The sequence below is a fragment of the Manacus vitellinus genome, unplaced genomic scaffold (genome assembly GCF_001715985.3).
Source record: "Manacus vitellinus isolate BGI_N305 unplaced genomic scaffold, ASM171598v3 scaffold_5_pilon, whole genome shotgun sequence".
Classification (NCBI taxonomy): Eukaryota; Metazoa; Chordata; class Aves; order Passeriformes; family Pipridae; genus Manacus; species Manacus vitellinus.
The window spans coordinates 16796105-16816048 of record NW_021940682.1 but is presented as its reverse complement, the minus strand read 5'-3'; the positions used below and the strand labels follow the sequence as shown (position 1 = coordinate 16816048).

Genomic DNA, 19944 nt, shown 5'->3' with positions numbered 1-19944 from the left:
AGGGCTTATCTCCATGATCTCACTCACCACAGGTTGGTTGTAGTGCTCCAAGGACATAGTGACCACGTTGAGGCAGATGATGAAAGTGATGAAGATGTCCAGATAGTGGCTGGTGCAGACCGAATGAATAAGGAGGCGTATGGGGCAGTAGGTAGCATAGTACGGCAAACGCTGTGCCTCTTCAGTGGAAAGAGGGATATGGGCAGAGGAAGAAAGAAAGAAAGAAAGAAATGGGTAAGAAACAGAGAAAGAAGAAGGCATAAGACTGGTGACAGGTGTTGAAAGAAAAGGGAATGAAGGCGGGAGAGAGAAAAACCAGAAAAGGATAGGTAAAAGATAAGGGACATAGGAAGGAGGGGAAGGGAAATACAAAAAAAAAAAAAAAGAGGAAAGAAGAAGTGGGGAAAAAATAAGTAGAAAAAAGATAAGGAAAGGAATGCTAGAAAGGAAATCTGTTAGTCTACGTTTGTAGGAATGGTGCTAAATCAGCATTTCGTATCCTAACAAATTAAGTTCACTTTTGATAAAAGGGAGCAGATGGTTCAAGGAGAGGCCCTGGGGTGTCAGGGGAGAGAGGGGAAAAACTGGAGCACAGAAAGGGAAAGCATGCCCACAGGCTGTGAATGTAAGAAAACCATCAGTCTGGGTAGTAGGAATGATTTCCAGGGGCAAGGACGCTTTTGCAATTTTTGTCTAAAGGTAACATAGAAGAGGACAGAAACACCAGGAAAAGAGAGTTTCTTTCACCATAGAGGATTTGGGATCCCAAGGAGTGACAGTGCAACACTGATGGAAAGAACCAGGAACAAAACACAGTGGCCTTCCTCTTTTTTTTTTTCCCTCCTTCTTCTTTAAATTTAGGGTTAAACACAAAGGATGGTCTCTCCAGGTCTTCCTTCAATCACCAGCTGAGTTGCAGGAAGCCCAGGTGGGACTGTCCCAAGGCCAGGAGGTGTATTGATGTGTGGATGCTCTGTGTCAACAGTGCTCGCGAGCATGTGCACAGGGGTATTTTTGGTACATTATCCCCTGAGGAGCAGGGTGCTAAAGCCCCAGTGGCTTCCCTAGAGTCCCAGCAGACTTCATCAGTCACCCCTCTTCCCCAGACTGCCCTAGTGAGGTGTGTAGTGGCACGGCAGTGGTGCAGGGAGGAAGGCTGAGAGCACGGCCACGAGCAATGTATTTTGGAGACCAGTCCATCAGGAAAGAAAAAGAAGAGGAAAAGGTTTTTCTCAGAAAACCTTGGCCTACAAACCAACCAAACACTTAGGCTGTGCCTTACTCCTTCGCTTCTTCTCCAAGCGTCGCAAGCGCTTCTCCTCCCGCCGGCGTGCCTCCTCAGCCTCCTGGTGCTGCCGGCACTTGTGGAAGTTCTCCACCACCACCCCCACGAACATGTTGAGCACAAAGAAGCTGACAATGAGGAGGAAGGAGATGAAGTAGAGTAGCATCCAGGGGTTGTTGTTGGTCACTGGCTGGAGGAAGGGGGAAAACAGAGCTGGTCATGGTCTTAGCAGTAAAGGAATAGGGATGCAGTGGGCAGCAGCCCAACAGTTCCTGCTTTATAAGGCATTAAAATAACCATCTGTGGGTCAGGAAGGAGCCAGCACACCCAGAAAACCACAGGGCATGGTTGCTCCATCATTATAAATAAGGGCCCGCTGTAAGATCTAAGCTGAGTAGAAGGTATGAATTACTACAGACACCTACTAAACAGGCACAGCTGCACCTCCCTGCATGAACTAGGCAAGTCCATGGACCTGACCCCTTGCAAATAGGTGAGCAAAGGATTCAGAAGGGCCCTGGAAGGGAATCTTGTTCTGAGGGAGGTATCTGAAGCAGGATGTTAAAGTATACTTCTGCCTTACTAGCCCAAGGAAAGTGAAAAAGGTCCTTTCACAAGGAAATCTTTGTACCTGCTGGTCAACAGCTACAGCATCTAGTCCATTATACATAATATTGACCCAGCCATCCTTGGAAGCCAGAACAAAGAGGGACATCAGAGCCTGCAACATACAAAGCAAAGCAGATGTGGAGCAGGTGCATCTGGCAGGCAGGGAGAAAAAAATCATGAGTTTATGGCCTAACACACACAGCACTGAAATACTCTTCCTGCCTGTGTCTCTGCACACATCAAAACCTGCTCCCTCCCATGCAGAGGACAGAGAGGGGATAACAGGAAGCCATGTGCAGTCAAACTCAGCAGAGGAGAGAGGTTGTGAAGACCATCTGCTTTGTGGCAGGAGAAAAGAGAAAATCAAGCTCTCTGCTGCTACAACTTTTCTTTCCCCTACAACTTGTAAACATTATCCTGATACCAACCCACTAGTGACACAGCTTCTGCATGGATACCCATACCAAATAATCACTCACTCTGGCCCAGGGATCAGGCTTTCCAGGCAGTGTATCTGTACCCTGGAGAGGAGTATACGTATAGGAGGAGACAGAGGCAGGGGCTGTGACACACTCACCTGTCCCAGGTTGTCGAAGTTATACTTGTGGTGTACCCACTTGTAGTTGGCAGCCATGCAGTCGGACCGGTTGGTGATGTTCCTGATGTCGACTCCCAGGCAGTGGTAGAACTTGCCCTTGAAGAGCTGCAGGAGGGGAATGACCCCATCAGCGCCTTTCCCCACGGGGTTCCCCATGCTCCCTGGGATGTGCAAAAGCTCCCAAAATGCTGGGTGGGCTGCAAGACCGCAAGCCATGTGGAGCATAGCAGGGACACCACCACCACAATGTAGAGCACAGGCTCAAACATTGCTAAGGAGCCAGGACCACCCCTGTAAACTCACACCTGGCTTTTCAGCCTCCTCCACCCCCCCAGGCCAGCAGTGACTGTAAGTCCTTACCATCTGACAGCCCTTAGGGAAGACTTTTTGGGTACAAAGGGAAAAAGTATCTTCTAATCAGTCCCCTAGAGTAATCTTCTCTCCCTGCTTCCCAGTTACTGAGAGTGCTGATGGGAAAAGATCTCATCTGAGGGTAAAGAACCAGAAAAAGCCATCCTCTTCTCATTTACCTCTCTTTTTTTTTTTTTTGACAAGACTGCACTGCACTGCTGTGGCTCTCCTGCCCAGGGCTCCTTTCCCCATATAGAAGGTACTGGATTGTGCATTTGTACAGATGCATCAGAGCAGACTAAGTATAGCACATTCCCTGAGATGGAAGTAACGCCCACACCCTTGCTCCTCTGCAATGCAACAGCCAAAAATAAAGAGGATTAAATAAAAAAATTAAAAAGAAGGTTGTGGGTGGATTTAGGGCTCAGAGTGAGGGGGAGAAACAGAGCTAACTGGAGGTAGGGTTCATGCAAGCAGGCACTGAACTGCTTGCCTCTGTGAGCCGACATGGATGTGCCCAGTGAGCCCTATGCTGTGCCAGCCCTGGGCTCTCCCTATAATGTTGACCCAAACTCTGATCCAGCTCCTGCCAGGTGCGTCTACTTCTTTCTCTCACATCCAACAATGTCTGCCCTTGCTGAGCACCTGTCTGTCCTTGCCAAAGGTTATAGGTTCATTATGTGGGAGACAGCTTGTGGGGGAAAGCTGGTGCAGAAAATTTCCTGGCTTGCCCATCCCTCCTGTTCTGCTTTGTTCCCCACGTTTGTTGTAGGACCTGGGGGTACAGAGGTGCCCATGGTAGTAGGGGTGGGGGTACAAGGGCTGTTTGATGGACAGTAACAACCTACCTGCACACCCAGGATGCCAAAGATGATGAAGAAAGCACAGCAGATGAGGACAATGTTTCCAATGGGCTTGAGGGAAGAAATGAGTGTCTCCACCACCAGCTTCAGGCCAGGGGCTCGACTGATGACTCTGGAAGGGAAGGAAGGGGAAGAGTGATAGAGGGGCAGGGCAGGGATGTTTGGCCTAAGCTAAGCATTTTCAGCAGCAGCAGGCCCCTGCTCTCCCTATGCAGTGACCCATCAGTAGAGATGACCCTCCCGTAACCAAAAAGCCTCTTCTCTCCCACAGGTTTGGTGTCTGACGAGGTACCTCTAGCATCAGACCCATATGGCTAAGGGGGACCTCCCCGCGTCAAAGACAACAGTTTGCCTGGCACAGCTGGATCTGACTCTGGCACCCTTCCTGGGGAGAACCAGTGGGAAGAAGGGGCTGAGCAGGGCTCGGTGGGATTCTGACCGGAGGGGACGTAAGGTGCGCAGCAGCCGGAGAACTCGTAGCACCCCCAGGATTTTGGCACCACCAGCAGAGGCCACTGAGACCACAATGTCAATGAGAGAAACGAAGACCAAGAAGCCATCCAAGATGTTCCAACTGCTGCGGAGATAAGCCTGGTCCCCAAAATACAGGCCTAGAGAGACTACCTGCAAGAGAGAGGAGAGGGGAGGAGGTGAAATGGCTCCTCCACGTTACCCAGTAGAGGGCAACTATGGAGAAAGTTGGAAGGTGGGGAATAGTTATCAATTCCTCATGACACTGAAGTGTATCTCATATATTTTCACCTGGATGTCTGTGAAGGAGAATGTCTTTGGGGAAAGTGGTGGCACATGACTCCAGAAATAACAGGGCCATGGCATCTTCTCATCTTTTTTTCTACTTCCCTGAGTAACAGGGAACATGCAGGAAACCTTTCCCTGCCATACCACAGACCTGGGGCAAGTGTCCCTGTTCAAAGGTTACCTGGGAGGTAAAGTCAGGCACCTAAATCCATACTTTGGCTCTAAGGGAGTAGCTTTTCTTGTCAGCAGTTCTCAAAAACAGCAGGTGCTACAGAAATTGCTGGCCATGGAGAGAGCTTAACACCCTGGAAATAATGGCCAAAATTCAGGTATAAATTTTAGGGGTTTAACTTCAGGCACACACTTTTAGGGCTCTTCCCCATTCACAAGAAGGGAATAACATGGTTTCCTGATTGTTGCAAAGTACTTAGACATCTATTGAATAATTATCTCATTTAAGAACATGTTATTAATATTGTTGTTATTTCCCCATTCTTGCTCCAGAAGAAAGGGAATGGACATTTAACATCATTACAAAATCCATACCTAAAGGTCAGCTACCCCTCACGGATACTAAGATCCAGTTGGATCTAAAGCCTAGGATAAACATCCCCTTCGCGCCTGACAAGATGGGACTCAACCCCAGGCAGTATCTGCCTTTGCCAAGATAGAGGAAAGGCCTGGCACACTGAAAAGAGGTACAGATTTTAAAAGGGTGCTGAGCAAATATGAACCATGTCTGACATGGGAAAAAGGCCCTGAGCTGCTCAACTTCAGTAACTTACCTTCAGTGTCATCTCAGCTACAAAAATTGCTGTGAAAATGTAGTTGGACACAGTGAGAAAGATCCTCTCCTAGAAAAAAAACCAAAACAACAAAACAAAGAAACAGATAAAGATCTTAAATGTATCTTGATTTCTTGTTACTCTGTCAGGTTTCTCTGATAATATCTTTTGCAATCCTGTGAAGGACCCGAAAGTTGGTGAAATAAGGGAGATGCCCTTGGCAGAGGTCAGCGCTAGGCAGCTTTCAGCTCATACACCTTGGCTCAGCCCTGTGCCACAGTTGGGACAGGATCCTGTCCATCTCTGGAAGAGCATAGTGGATGGGATTTGCAACGCATCCTGCAAATCTGGTTTCAAGGCACTCTCTGCCCTGTTCTACCAGTGCTGCTCAGTCCTGACCTGCTGCGCTGACCTGGGACTACTTCCCAAAGAGCTGCTGACCACTGACCACAGATTGTATCCAAGTGCAGTGGAGTCTGGGAGTCAGCTAGGGCAGACAAGCAGAAAAAGTAATTTCACTTGCCAGCTTGAGCCATCTCCAAAATAGCTCAAGAGTAGCATACATGAATGATGGTATGCCATTTGTACAGGATGGAAGCTGCTTCTATCTTTCGGTTCCCAGTCCTTGTCCCTTTTGCCATTCAACTCTTCTATGCAGATTCCTGAAGGACTCTCTTACTTTCAAACACAGAAGGAATCAGGATTTCTGTATTATAAAATGGGTTGCCCCATTATAAGACCCTGCAGGGGAAGCACACGCTATGTTAATTACTAATACTTGGGTATTGAATAAATGAGTGGGAGCTGGTGTTTAATGATGATGTTCTTCCCAAGGTCATACCAGTGTTGGGAACACTTAAGAACTACTCTTAGAGGTTATGCTAAAAAGAAGGTGGCAGGTAATTGTGCTCACCGTGCTTCTGTGCTCAATCTGCGGTCTCTCCAGGGCAATCGTGATGCAGTTCAGGAAGATGAAGGCCAGCACAACATGGTCAAAGAGCTTGTGAGCAATGATGGTTTGGCAGAGGAGGCGAAACCTGTAAGAGAGTTCCAGTAGGCATCTGTGCCTCAGGCAGAGCAAGTCAAGGAGCTATGAGGACAGAGAATTAAGAGTTCTGGCCAAAACTGGGCTCTGACATAGCAGCTTTCCTATCACTGATACTGATGTCTGTTGATACGGCAATATCCCAGGATGGTCCACAGTCATACAAGGAGTCTGGAACAGCACAAGGGCATCCTAACCATTATGACTGTGCTCCTATCTTGCCTTGTAAAGAAGAAGCTGTGTTTCAGTTTTCCTCCCAAACTTACGCTTTGTACCTACCCATGGCAAAGAGGCCACATGCTGAAAGCTGAGGAGTGGCAGGTAGGTTGTCAGTCATGGGGACCACACTTCTGTCCACTCCAAAAGACACTGTGCACATTAACACAGGTGTCAGAGCAAAAAGCTCTCCCTTATGATCTACAATGAAAGCCCTTTCTTTTCAAGGGGTGATGCACATCATTGAGAATACTGTTGGCTGGGGTACATGGACGTTTTCTGCTGGTGGGAAGACCTCTTTAGTAGGAAGAATTTAACCCAAATTTCTTTTTTAGGCAAGAAGAATACTAACTTTACCCTAAAAGGTGTGATATGACTGCTGATAAATTGGTACTGGGCCTGTAAATGAAATGGAGAGACTGTTCTAGTACCAGGGGAGGAAATATCAGTATAATGGAGTCATTAATAATACATTCTTTATCCTTTTTGGGTTAACATTAGTATTCCCTGCCTTGCTTTGTTATAAATATTTATGATTACACAAAATAAAATTGGGATGCTCCAAAGGGAGGGAAGATCATAATAGCTATTTAGAATGCTCAACCTTTGTTTCATCTCCAGAATCTAGGAAAAGTTGTTTGGCTGTAGAAGGAACAGTGGAGGAGAAAGTACTTCCCAGCTAGTAAGTTTAAAGTCACAACCTAACATCAGGGGATGTGGCCAGCACAGCAAGAGAATCTGCCCCATCTTTTCAACCTTCTCATAGCAAAAACTGCACAAACCTGTTTTGTGGAGAGAAGAGATATATGGACCAGTCTTCCCGTAACTCACACCAGTCTGGCTTATAGACTTCCATCATCTTCTGGATGCGAAAGCACAGGCTCTGTAGGGGTGCAGAAGAAGCAAGTGCCTCTGGTTACGTTCCCATTTACCTGAGAGACACTCTTCCTTTCACATCTGACCCAGAAACATCACTACCTGCAGTCTGCCAGATGCACTACCTGCCTTTAAGCCCCTGAATGAGGAAATCAACTCAAAGGCAACAAGTCATGGAAAAGAAGGTAGAAGCTGCTTTGCCAGGGCCTGTTTACTTCTTGGCATCTGGTTTCTCCTCCAGATCACAACAAACAAAACTGCTGGTGTCCCTTTTAGATCAGGATGTTGTCCAAGACACCTTCTCAGAGCTGTTGGAAGGGCTTTGTTAAATTAGGACAATGTTACCTCCCTACCTCAGCTAAATGAGAAGCCAGGACAAAAAGGCCTTCTGTTGGCACTTGGGCTTGGAATTTCATACAGCACATACGTCTGTCCAAAATTTCTACTGACCCTGCCTCCACCTTTTCCACCCTTTGATTTGCTCACAGATTGGGCGTTGCTGTCTCCCACACTGGCACCACAAAACTCACTTGCCTTGTCTCTGGTGCCTGTGTTTCCTGCTCTGGTCTGCTGACGTTCCCCATGCAAAGCTCCCACTGCTCCCACAGCCTGACTTCTCCTATCCTGTAGAGATCACTGGTTGCACAACTCTGAAATAACAGCTCCCAAATGACCATGAGCACATCTCACATCTGCCTTCCTCCTACCATCCACCTGTACAGTTGCCTTGCAGGCAGCCTCACAATGTGCTTTGAGCTTGTCTGTGACAAAAAGGTCCCATCTGCACTCAGCGCTGTCCTCCAGCTTTCCTAACGCATCTTGGCAAGCTCTCCTATCTACATACAAGGAGAGTGAAACTTGAGGATGGATTTGGTGTTTCCCACAACATTGCAGCGTAATCCCACGTTCCCTCCACCAAATACGCACATAATCTATCTCTTCATCATCCTCTCCCCGCTCCTTGCGATTGTTCATCTTTGGGAAGATCTCCTTGACAATACTGGGCATTTTGCCATTGCAGTCCTGATGCTCGCTGGCTCCAGGCAGTGCTCCCAGCTTATGGGTCACTCTGTGGCCGGATGGGACCGAGGTCAACTCCAGCAGGTCACAGGAGCCTTTATTATCCAGAGAGAGTGTCCGGCGGTGATGAAATACCCTTCCTGTCCCATCCGTCTCCCCATGTGCTGCCCTGTGAGCTTCCCCAGGCAGGAGGGACTCGTGCTCGGCTGAGGGATGTTTGTGTTTCAGGCTGTGTCCCCGGGCCAGGCTGTTCCAGCTGGAGCGACGGCTCCCCCAGGCTCCACTGCGGCCCCAGGCACCATAGTGGGAGCTGCGGGAACTGGACTGTAAGAGAGTGGGATGGAGACACAGTGACTCCAGGCACAAGGAGAGAGCATGTGATGCTATTTCAGATCGCACACTTCTCCCTGGGCCCCTAAGCCAGAAGGTTACCATTTATCAGATGTTGAGCAAGTTGCACGGTGGGAATTTAGCAGCAATCTCTGTAAATCTGACAATAAATTGATAATGAATTAGCAATGGTTTTGGCTGTGATTACTTTATAGCACCATCTGTGTGCAAAGCACTTTTGGGGAAGGTAAGTAATAAAGCCAAAGGCCAGGTGCCTGATGTTGTTACTTACACCATCACAGAGCAAGAATAAAGCTCTCAAAAAATCTGACTGGCAGCTTTTTACGCTGCCCTGGGGTAAAGGATAACGCAAAGTACAGGATGATGGATAATCTGACACACTGTCTTTTGAGTACAGTCTTAGTAAAAGGAAGAAATGAGAGAAACAGGCTTGTTGGCTACAGTTTAGTTCAACCACATAAGTAACTTATCATGTAGTACGTGGCTGCTAGCTCTTCCTGTTTAGAAATAACAGGGGCATGAACCCTTTAAGCACTGATACACCCCTCAGAGCTGTGTACATCAGTGGGTAGAAAGCCTAGAAGCTAATGTGACAAGGTGGACAGGTCTGAGATGCACTGGTTAGACAGCCTGTAGTGTTTGGGGAAGTGCCACGGGGCAGCAGGATCTCCTACGGGGAGCTCCAAATCAAGATTTTTCTCTTCATTGTTACAAAGTTCACAGAAAACCCACCTGTAATGGGACTAGGCATTACCTAGATGTTTCTGTGCTCTTAACTCACTCAAGGCATCACTTTGCGTCCTGCACTCAAACAAAACAAAGAAAGGGGAAGGGGACAAAATGTGTTTCTCTCAAAGAGGGAGACTGTCTTTTTGGTGTTCTCCCTTTCTCACACTTAATGGAATATAGATATATATGTCTACAGATACCTAGAGAGAGAGAGAGGGAGAGAGAGACACAGAGAGAGAGAATGGAATCCCACACTCAATGCAATATAAGTAAGCAACCTGGAAATAGACTTCAAAAATCTGGAAATTTAGATAAGTAATGTGAACTGATCTGGATTCCAAAGACAGGAAATGCACTTGTGTTAGAAGCCTGCAGCAGCAGTGAAATCCTTCACAGCAATCTCCAGATGATGAAAGAAAGACAATGTAGTGCTTGGCCTTCAAAAGAAGGGTACGACACACTTTTATACTCAGTCACTCACCAAGGACCGCTGGTCATGGGTCATTCTCCCCAGAGACATCACACTACTCTTCCGGGATCCAACAGCAACAAGGATCTGGTCAAGTTGCAGGGAGTTGCGTGAAGAATTGGTGACGCCCCCAGCAGCCACTGGTGGGTTGGAAGAGGGCAAGGATGGGTCCAAGTGTCCATTAGGTGTTACAGGAATTGCACAGAGCTTGGGATCTGAGTGGAAAGATGAAGAAAGAAGAATGAGAAAAGAAGAAGGTGGGTTCCTCACTATGCAGTGACTGCTTTGATGTTTTACCATGTTAACAGCAACTAACAGAATATTAGCTCTTTAGCATCAATCAACATCAATTCCCCTGATTTGGGGTGTTGTGACAAAAGCAGTGCAAGTTGGAAAGACTCTTGTAGAAAGACTTGCAGTCTGAGGAAAGACTTTGAGGGATGAAGACGTTACCAGGCAGTTTGTAGGCAGACTGTTCCAACTGTTAACTATCTTTCCTTGAAAATATGCAGCTTTTTTTCAGCCTGAATTTGTCTAGCTTAAGCTTCAAACCTTTACAATCTCATTATGCTTTTTTCTGCTCAATTAAAGAGCTATCTACCATCAGAAATCTCTCCTTATGGTCTGCAATTACAGAGCGAGTGATCAAGTCATTTCTCTGGTTTCTCTAAACTTCATTACTCTCTCGCTGAGGCAAGACTTCCAGACTCACCTGAGTTCTTTTTAATGTCTAGGTATCCCTTCTACAAATGTGGGTCCCATATTTGGACACACTGTTCCTGAAATAATGCCCCTGAAGCTAAGCAGAGACAGTCTCACTTCTGACTTCCAGTTGCTGTTCTGGAGGTCATTCAAGAACTGCTCCACTTAGCTACCACATTCCTCAGGATGCCAACATGTCTCTAGTTTTTCCACAGACAGCAACACAAACTACCATAAAATTCAAAATGACAACTGGCAAGTTCTTGGAGATGAGAGTGAATTTTCTGCAGAATCTGTTTTTAGATTTCTCACCGAACAGCAATAGGACATAAGCAAACTGTTTGAGCTGTCGTACCTGGGCCTTCCTGGACCTCTTGAAACTGATCAAACTCCTCCATGTTTGATGAACTCTGGTCTTCATCTGAGTATGACCGGTTGGCATCCCCCTGTAACACACAAATTTAGAATTTGGGAACTCAAACAGAAAAGACCATGTGTTCTTGTCTTTCATTGCTGGAACAACTGCAAAATTGTCCTTGGCAGTCAGGCATCCAGTGTGATCACTGGAAAGAATCTTGTGTGATTTGGGATGGCTGATGTACTGCGTTCTTGCTTTTGGAGGGGTAAAGAACTCGCCCTAGGGCAGGGGCTGTTGCGGTACACAAGATGAAAATTGTGAATTCCCTTTCAGAGAGCTTGTCTCTTTCCCTACAAGGGTTAACACTGCCTTTTTTTTCTCTTTTCCAATTAAAGAGCACCCTAACTTCAGGAGTGAAATGACAGAGGTGTGATACTTTGGAAGTCATCCAGTCCAGTATCCTTAAAGTGTCCCAAAGTTTACCTTTTTAGCACCTCTATTCCTCCTCCTGAGGAGGCCTTGGTGGCAACTTACCTCAGCCTGGAACCCCTCCACGAGAATGGCCACCAGCAGATTGAAAAGTACATAATTGCCAAATGTCATGAGAGCCACAAAGTAGAGGGAAGCCCATGGTGAGGTGGAGGCCATGCCATTATAGAGTACGACATTCCAGTCCTCCTGGGTTAGGATCTGCAATCAGAAGCTAAAGTCAGATAAACGTGAAGGAAGAACACAATGGGGGTTCCCAGAAAAGGACAGTGAATACACATCAGGAGCACATCAGGCCTCTTAACTTTCCCATAACCACACACCCACTGTCATCATCCAGCTGTGGTTCTGCGCCAAAAACATCAGCTGAGCAAGAGGAAACGAGCAACAATTAGGGCAGTAGTGAGATGATAGTGTTAAACTTGGGAGATGCCACAACAGGAGTGACCTTTGCAGACTGTCCCCAGGGAAGGAAGGAGCTCCCCTGTTAGAGATATATACCAGTTGTTTGGTTCCAATATGCAATTGCTCTTCCTCCAAATATCACATGACAGAGTGTTTTATGCAGCCTTTTGTGCTGTCAGGAGTGACTGCAGTGCTCTGCAATGAGGAAAAAGCATCTCTTGATCCTCTTCACTTTGCCCTGGTCCACCCATAAAGAGCAAAGTGGGCTCACCTGGAAGACAGTGACGATGGCCCAAAGTAGGGAGTCAAAATTCTTTCGGTCAGGAACTGTATCTCCTGTGTCTGTCCTGAGGCTGAACTTGCAACCAAAGATGTGCATTCCTAGGATGCTTTGGGACAAGAAGTGGAGATGGTGTCAAATATAAATATCTCTGGTACCACAATGAGCTCATCAGAGTAATTCTCTTTTTCCTCATGAAAATATAATGTTGCGACACAGCAGCAAGGAACACGGCAACACAGTCAGACTACTAGGACCTACTTGTGAAGAAGGAACTGCATATTGCACCCCTGTATTTCACAAAAAAATTTGGTTTCCATCTGTGCTCATTCAGAGCTCACATATTACCCCCAACCTGTCATTCACATCTGTTCTCTCTATTGTTCGTTTGCTGTCATATTTCTTCATCTTATTATCAGTGCATGGGATGCACAGACAAACTTTCTTGGTTGCTTCCTGCTGCCCTTCTGGCAGTCAGCCTCCAGACTGAACTGTTCCCTGTAGCCAGTGTTGATTAGCAAGAGACTTGACCTATCCTGCGATGAGACATTATGCTCAACATCCACATTTGGTGACACTATTTTGACACCCCATCATTGCCAAAATCTTCAGCAACTGAACCCAATTTAGTGCGGGAGTAAGTTCAGCCCTTACAAACAAATGGTTGTCAGTGCTGCCTTAGCCTATAAGAGCAATGGGCAAGATGAGTTACACAATCATGCTCTGAAGCTCTGTCCCCGTGAGCCATGCAGTGCCACTCCAAAACACTGTGAACCAACTAACTGCCTCCTCACCTGAATATAAAGATGAAGAGCATGAGGAGCATGCAGAACGTGGCTACGTTGTCCATAGTCTTCATCAGCACCACAAGCTGGCGGCGCAGCGCAGGCATGAAACGCACCAGCTTCAGGACCCGAAGGAGTCGGAAAGTCCTCAGCACAGAGAGGCCTCCATCTGACTGGCCGATGATCTCCCAGATGCTGTCCAGAGAGGCACAGGGAGCATGAGGGACAAAATGAAAGACAAGTGAACAAACAGAAAAGAGGGAGGAGTAACAGTGCTGTTTTCATAGCTGCACTGGCAGCATAAGGAGTTGAGAGAGAAAATCTGTCTGAGCAAGATAGTAGTATATAGTATGGGTTTATACTTATGTGTAGAAAGCTGCATTTATGCCTTAAGAACACGAACGTGGCACTGCATTTTGCAGGAATGAGGGAAGGATTTCAGCATTAAATTCCAGCAAGACAAGTTCTTCTATCATATATTAAACCTTTGTAGCTTCCTCAATTTGTGCATTTTAAAAATATTTCACAAAAATATTTGTTGTGGACTTAACAAGGCAGCTGCAATCGCCTCCATTCTACAGAGGAGAGAACTGACGGACAGAAATGCTCTGTAGCTTGTGTTGCACCAACATAGAGTGTTGGAAAAAGACAGGTTGGTCTCCCAATCCTTGGTCTTGTGTTCAGCTCAGATCCTCCTAGAAGAGCTGCTAAATCCTTTTTCAAAAGTGCCCAAGCTCTGTGGTATGCTTTTCTATATCTATTTCAGTTGATCCCCAAGGCCCTGGTCACCTGATGATGACGATGATACTGTCGAAGATGTTGTAGGGGTTGCGAAGGTAATCAAAGAGACCAAAAGCAGCAAGTTTCAGGATCATCTCCAGAGCAAACATGCTTGTAAAGACCACATTGCTGATCTCCAAGATGTTGGTCAATTCCTCTGGCTGGAGAGAATGCAAATTCAGAGAGTCAGAACTGAAACAGTCAGACCTGAAATTATAGGAAATAAAATGCCACCCTTCCCAGAGTATAGGGTTTGTTGGGAGCTGCAAAGCTTCCATTGGCGAGATTAAAGTGGAGCTGAATAGAGCCACTTGCACTCCAATTCCTTTGAACTTCTGCTACCTTCATCATGGATTATGTCCCTAACAAATTTTTTTACGAGAGGTGGTCAGGAGCCCCACAGCCATTCACACAGACAAGGTTGACCAAGGGTCTCCCACATTCCCCTTCATATCCCATTACCTCAGCTAAAGCTGATTTATTTTGTGCAAAGGACTTGAGTATTTTTTGAAACAGGGCAAAAGTGGCTCATTTGCCATCAACCTTTTCCTTTAAGAATTTTGTACTCTTAGGTTTCCACAGGGAGCTGACACTTTTTTTTGCAGAAATTCTGAAAATATTTGAATGACAGGAAAACAGTTCCCCATCTTCCTCCAAATCTTTTTTTCTGTTACACCTCTGATACAACTTTTACTCCCTGTCTTCCCCAGCAGAGACGGGTGTGTTTGTGTGTATGAGACAAAGTATTTTAATGATTCCATCAGTGGAACAAGTCTGAACAAATTAAATTACTCTTCCTTTTGTTTTCCGAATTAATGACCTTTTCTTCAGTGTGTGTGCAGCCTTGGAAACTTCTCTGACAAGGTCAGGAAAGGGTCTGGACCATTTCCTCAGGAATGATGAAACGAGGGACACAGAGGTTGTGCTGATATCATTGATGAGGGATGCCAGCAACCTGCCATCCCCTGTGAAATGGAGGCATCTCCTGAACTGATTTTGGGATGGATTTATGGGCTCAAAGCACCTCTCACCCAGGGACTAGGACTGCACCAGACAAAACAGCAAGGGCTGAGGTCTCACACAAGATCAGATGCATGAGGGGTAAGACATGCAAGCCTGTCCATGTTTGCACATACTCAGGCACACACATACATAGCCCAGGAAGACTACCACAGCAATGGCAAGGTACAAAATATTGACAGAGTGAACAAAAAATCCCTCCCAGGGTAACGGGTTGCATCTTGGGCCAGTCTAGACAACCCATAGCCTTCAGGCTGCATGAGACTTCTAGGGCAGTCAGTTCTGGTTCTGACCCCCTGCCTGAAGCTGGGGGCTGCTTTAACCCCTGCTCTGAGGCCCCCATGGGCCCAGATCCTCCCAGGTGTGTGAACTGGAATCTGCTCCTCACGTTTATGGTTTCCCGTGCCCTTTGCTAATTTCTTGCACTCCTCGTTGCAGCTTCTTAGTCCATCTCTTTAAAATGAAAAAAGAGGAGATGGCTCAATTTCCATCCATAATTACATCTAAATAACAAAACCATCCTAAAAATTACAGGGAAAGGAGGGGGGATAAAAGTGAAGAGAGAAAGAACAAGCAAGGGTACATGGGAAGAGAGAGATGAAGATTACTTCAGGGAGACTCAGGCAGTAAATGACACTTGCCGAGAACATGAAGTCTATATGCTAAACAGAGATGCCAGTTTCAGTCTGAAACAAATTATTATGTTAGTGAAAATGAGTAATGTAAAAAAGCAACAGGTTATGATGGTTGATTTACCCATCACACTTGGAGCATCACTTGAACAAAACTGTGGGAGCCGAATATTGGGGCGAGGAGAGTGGCTTGAAGGGGAGAGAGATCCCAGAGGCAAAGCATGCCCAGAGCCACATTATGATGGTGGATTATCCTTGTCTTTGCTTTCCATACATTCTCTCTTGTGCTTTGTAGTGAGTAACTGATGTTTGAAAAGCCATGCTTGCCTTTGCCTGTGGAAAAGGTCACCTGTTCCTCAGTCTCTCCTTCCCTCCTTAACGTCTGTTTCTATAGTCCAACCTCACCTGCCATCTGTTTCTAATGGGTCATCAATCAGCCTCAGAAAAGCATCTTTCCTAGAGAAAGGAGCAGGAAAAACTGGGCAGAGAAAGAAAAAAGAGATGGACAGAGAGAAAATCAGCAAAAGAGAAATGAGAAAACAAAGCTAAAAAAAAATAAACTCACTGGCATCCACAATAAGTAGAGAAGAGAAGAAAAGATACGTTTTAAACGGAGTAGGAAAGAAGTAAAGGCTGGGGAAGGAAGAGCAACACAAAACAAATGAACTCAAGAAAAAAAGAGGAGATAAAGAGAGAGGAGCCAGCTGGAGAAGCACTATCACTGTCTAAGGGCAGATCCAGCATTGCAGTAGTTTCTGGAGATACCAGTAATTTGACAGAGTGTAAAGAGCCATCAGCTGGGGGCCAGGGCTGCAGGGTGGGAGCCACCAAGGGTTATGTCCTGTGTGGAGATGCCCTTGTTCCTGGGTCAGTGTGGCCGTGAGAGACAATGGATGAGGTGGGTGGCTGGAATACTGCTGGTCCAGGGGACTCTTCTCTGGCCAGGGAAGTGCAAACTTGATGAAGAGACAAATGAACAGAGAAAAAGTGGTTCTCTCCTTTTCTTCCTACTGACATACAGTATCTCCAACACAGTGGATGTGTCACCTCACAGTTGTGAGGGCTCCCCAAGCTCCCACACACAACACTCAGGCATTCGTCATCAAAACCCTCGGCAAACCTTCCTCCTCCCAGGTTTACCTAGAAACTCTAAATTGAAGCATCCACAAGGAGAGGCCTGAACTCAAGGCTATTTTAGTCCAAGAAAAACCAAAGAACACTGAAATCTCCCCACAAGCAGTCTGTTCGTATTGCCAAGACAGTACAGATTGATTTACCCATCACACTTAGAGGGTGTATTGAGCTGAGTATTGAGGTAAGGAGGGTGGTTTGAAGGGGAGAGAGACCCCAGAGGCAAAGCATGCCCAGAGCCAGTGTTTGAACCAGAATGATTCACTAACTCTGTGTACAGACCTCTTTCCCAATCCATGAAACTATCTAATTCACATCTTCAGAGCATGAAGTGTTTCATCTCTAACAATGTAGATCAAATACTGAGAGTGAAATATATGATTTGGATTTACTTCAGAATACTTGTCCAGTGATCAGAAACTAGAACTGGGGCAATAGAGGGCAGCAGCTCAGCTTTTTCCTCCTTTTCAGTTTCTTACCAACTTTGGAGTTCTTTTGTCAGATTATACTGAAAATGTAATTAGTACATTATCTGACAATAGCCAGAAAGTCCTGCACCATAGGAAAGGTTAAGAAGATGCAGATCACCAGGAAGCCCCTGCAGGAAAAGTTTCTCCTAATCAGGAGTAAATCTGCATCTGTCTAGAAACTGAATAGTAATTGATGTGATCTATGCAGACCAACCCTACCAAACTGCACCTGCACAGCACTGCCTCTGAGGACACAAGAAAGAAATATTCCATAAAGGAGTCTCTCCAGCCTATTTCTACTCACAATTTCAAAGTCACTTGACAATAATTAGAAGAGCCATAGAAATCAGCCATGAAACACACCAAGTAGGTTTTATATAGTTTAAACACCACCCCACAACCAATGCAGGATTTCATGATGGCTTGTTATACCCTAGTTTTACAAGACTGAAGTAATGTGGTTTCATCTACTACCCCAGGGAGACCGTTCTATCATTTACTAAATGTCAGTACGATGAGCTGGCTTGGACATTTGCTGAATGTTTCTGACAAGCAGCAAATAGTAAAAAGAGAAGCAATACCTGTAAAATATGAACTAGTGAATGCAATAAATGCTGGTATAAAGGGAAATCACACAAGCTAAAGGATATGAAGATACTGATCCACAGTGCGGGTCTAGTTAGGAAACAAGGGATCATCTTATGATCCACACAGACAGACCTCATAAAGTATTGATCTGATGCATGAAGGAAAACTGTAAGTAGATACTGGAGAAGATAAAACAAGTTACTCAGCAATTGTCTAAAATGGCTGCTAATGGCAAAGAGGTTTGAGTCCAACAGACCATTCAAAAAATACCTGATGTGAAAGGCAACCTGGGACATTCAGCTGGGACCAGCCTTTCATCTTCATGCTGAATAAGGGAGAAAAGTGGGCAGCACCAGATCTACTGTGAATATTTAAAAAAAGTAAGCCTCTTAAAAGGATCCTTCTGGACAGCCACAAGAATCTAATATTTTCTACATTGGATTTTAAAAATAGACACTTCCAAATAGAAGCAGATCTGAAGAACTGCAAAAACTATTTCAAGCAGGACAAAGCTTGAAATGATGGGTTTTGGCTTAGGCAATGTCTCAGCAATATCTGAAGGCCTAATACTGAGAATATTACATGGTATATTGCACACTGAAGATTTGTATAAACTTATCTATTTACAAGTGATAACTTGTGATAAGCTCATGGATTAAAAATGACTCATAGCAATGCAGTTTCTCCCAAAATTAGTTGATTTCCCTCACAAGAAATATATAAGGAGGTGGGAAGCTGCCTTGGCCACACAATCAGGACAGGACAAAGGAATGGATGAATAAGATAAACGAAGCCAAATTCCAAGGTTATCTGAATCCAAGTAAAGTTGTTTGAGTTGTTAAGTCTCCTCGAAGAAAAACATTGTGAGTATTAAATCCCTGGATTGTAACAAACAAATTGTTTTAATTAATGTTTTTCTATCTGTTGGTGAAGACTTGGGAATTGAAGGTGAGACTCACACATGGGCTCTGTCCCTTGGATTCCCGTGTTTCTGAGCCTGAACCTTGTGCCTCACTCCTGCAGTCCTTCTCACTCCCTGACCTAACAGTTGTGCGTGCTTTGGTGAGCTCGCCTGTGAATAGTCCATGGAAAAGTGGAGCATCAAGGAGCTGATGCACACACCATGAGCTGTTCCCAGGTCTGCTCAAACCTGTGACACCTTCACACATCCTGCCCAGCCAGAAATGACCTCAGAGAGTGGCTGGGGTTGTGATCTCCCATGCACCAGAAAATAAAAGCTCAAGAGGTCTCTATATGCCTTAGCTCTGGGCCAGAAGACATTCATATGATGAAGGAGCTGAAGCAACAGAAGCTTTTTCAGTAACAGGGTGGTGTCACCTGGCAAATCACAGATCTTGGTGGGCAGAGGGGCTTTTCCAGATTTCCTACTGTGAAAATTTGTGTTACTGGGAGGAAAAACAACAGGAAAAAGAGAAAGGAAGGAGAGAAAAGGAGGCAATGAAGTACCAGCCTGAGATGTACTGATAGAATGGTTTGAGAAGAATTGAAAGAGAGCAAAGAAAAGGACAAATGTCTGTGTGCTTCTGAGTTAACTGCTGAGTGAAAAGGACCTGAGTATGGCCTGGATATTCTTGTGCCAGGGAAACAGAATTCAGTACATGTGTTTTAAATAAACAGGCTACACCACATTTTTCAGTTATGATCAATTTGACTGACATCTCTTCTAGTAGAAACAGTATGCAGGGTCACAAGCTTTTCCTAGCTACTTAAGGATAAAAAGTGATAGCATAATTTTAAGGATGTGTCATTAAGAACCTGCTACTAGAAACCCCAAGGCTGTAGAGGCAGATCCCACTGCTGCAGGCTGTACAAACACAGCAGAGGCAGCCGAGAAAGGCTTAAATCTGCACATACAATAGCCAAAACATGAGAGTGAATTCTCTACCTCCAGCTCAAATATTCTTCTGTTAAACTGTTAATTCATGCTGTCTCTAATAAATCAGAATGAACAATGGCTCTCCCTGCTTGGTGTTCACATCTTTAAAACACCAGTGGGCAGTTTTCAAGTTGTCCCAGGCTCCAGTCCATACTCATCTTTCTGCTGTGTGATAGACACATCATTCTTCTTTATCTATTTCCATGAGTTAACCCCTCCAGCCTCTTCTTCATTCTCCTCTCTTTTGAGCTCCCGCCAGTATTTTTCTGGTACTGAAGCATCCAGTGCAATTTTGCATTCTGGGATCAAATTAAGGTTTCCCACCCTTGTATCAGAAACTAGCTGGGCTTTGAAAAATGGTCTAAAGCTTGGCACGTGGGTGGGATCCAGACATCTGAGGCTTCAAATACCAGCTCACACACCGTGTTGCCTCAAACAGGGAATTTAAGAG

The 19944-nt window shown here is 45.5% G+C and overlaps 1 protein-coding gene across 1 annotated transcript in view; it reads right to left on the bottom strand.

Moving 5' to 3' along the window:
* Window positions 1-19944, bottom strand: part of CACNA1I (calcium voltage-gated channel subunit alpha1 I) — a gene marked incomplete at its 3' end in the record, with an annotated part of 84701 nt that overhangs the window by 17516 nt on the left and 47241 nt on the right. Inside the window, exons 9-24 of the mRNA XM_029963416.1 lie at window positions 13765-13916; window positions 12985-13170; window positions 12182-12299; window positions 11551-11706; window positions 11014-11104; window positions 9969-10171; window positions 8315-8731; window positions 7294-7394; window positions 6164-6287; window positions 5251-5319; window positions 4146-4330; window positions 3692-3818; window positions 2472-2597; window positions 1917-2006; window positions 1283-1475; window positions 28-179 (exon numbers count right to left, since the gene is read on the bottom strand). Of these exons, the coding sequence (XP_029819276.1) occupies window positions 28-179; window positions 1283-1475; window positions 1917-2006; window positions 2472-2597; window positions 3692-3818; window positions 4146-4330; window positions 5251-5319; window positions 6164-6287; window positions 7294-7394; window positions 8315-8731; window positions 9969-10171; window positions 11014-11104; window positions 11551-11706; window positions 12182-12299; window positions 12985-13170; window positions 13765-13916 (2490 nt within the window). The remainder of the gene's footprint in view (window positions 1-27; window positions 180-1282; window positions 1476-1916; window positions 2007-2471; window positions 2598-3691; window positions 3819-4145; window positions 4331-5250; window positions 5320-6163; window positions 6288-7293; window positions 7395-8314; window positions 8732-9968; window positions 10172-11013; window positions 11105-11550; window positions 11707-12181; window positions 12300-12984; window positions 13171-13764; window positions 13917-19944) is intronic.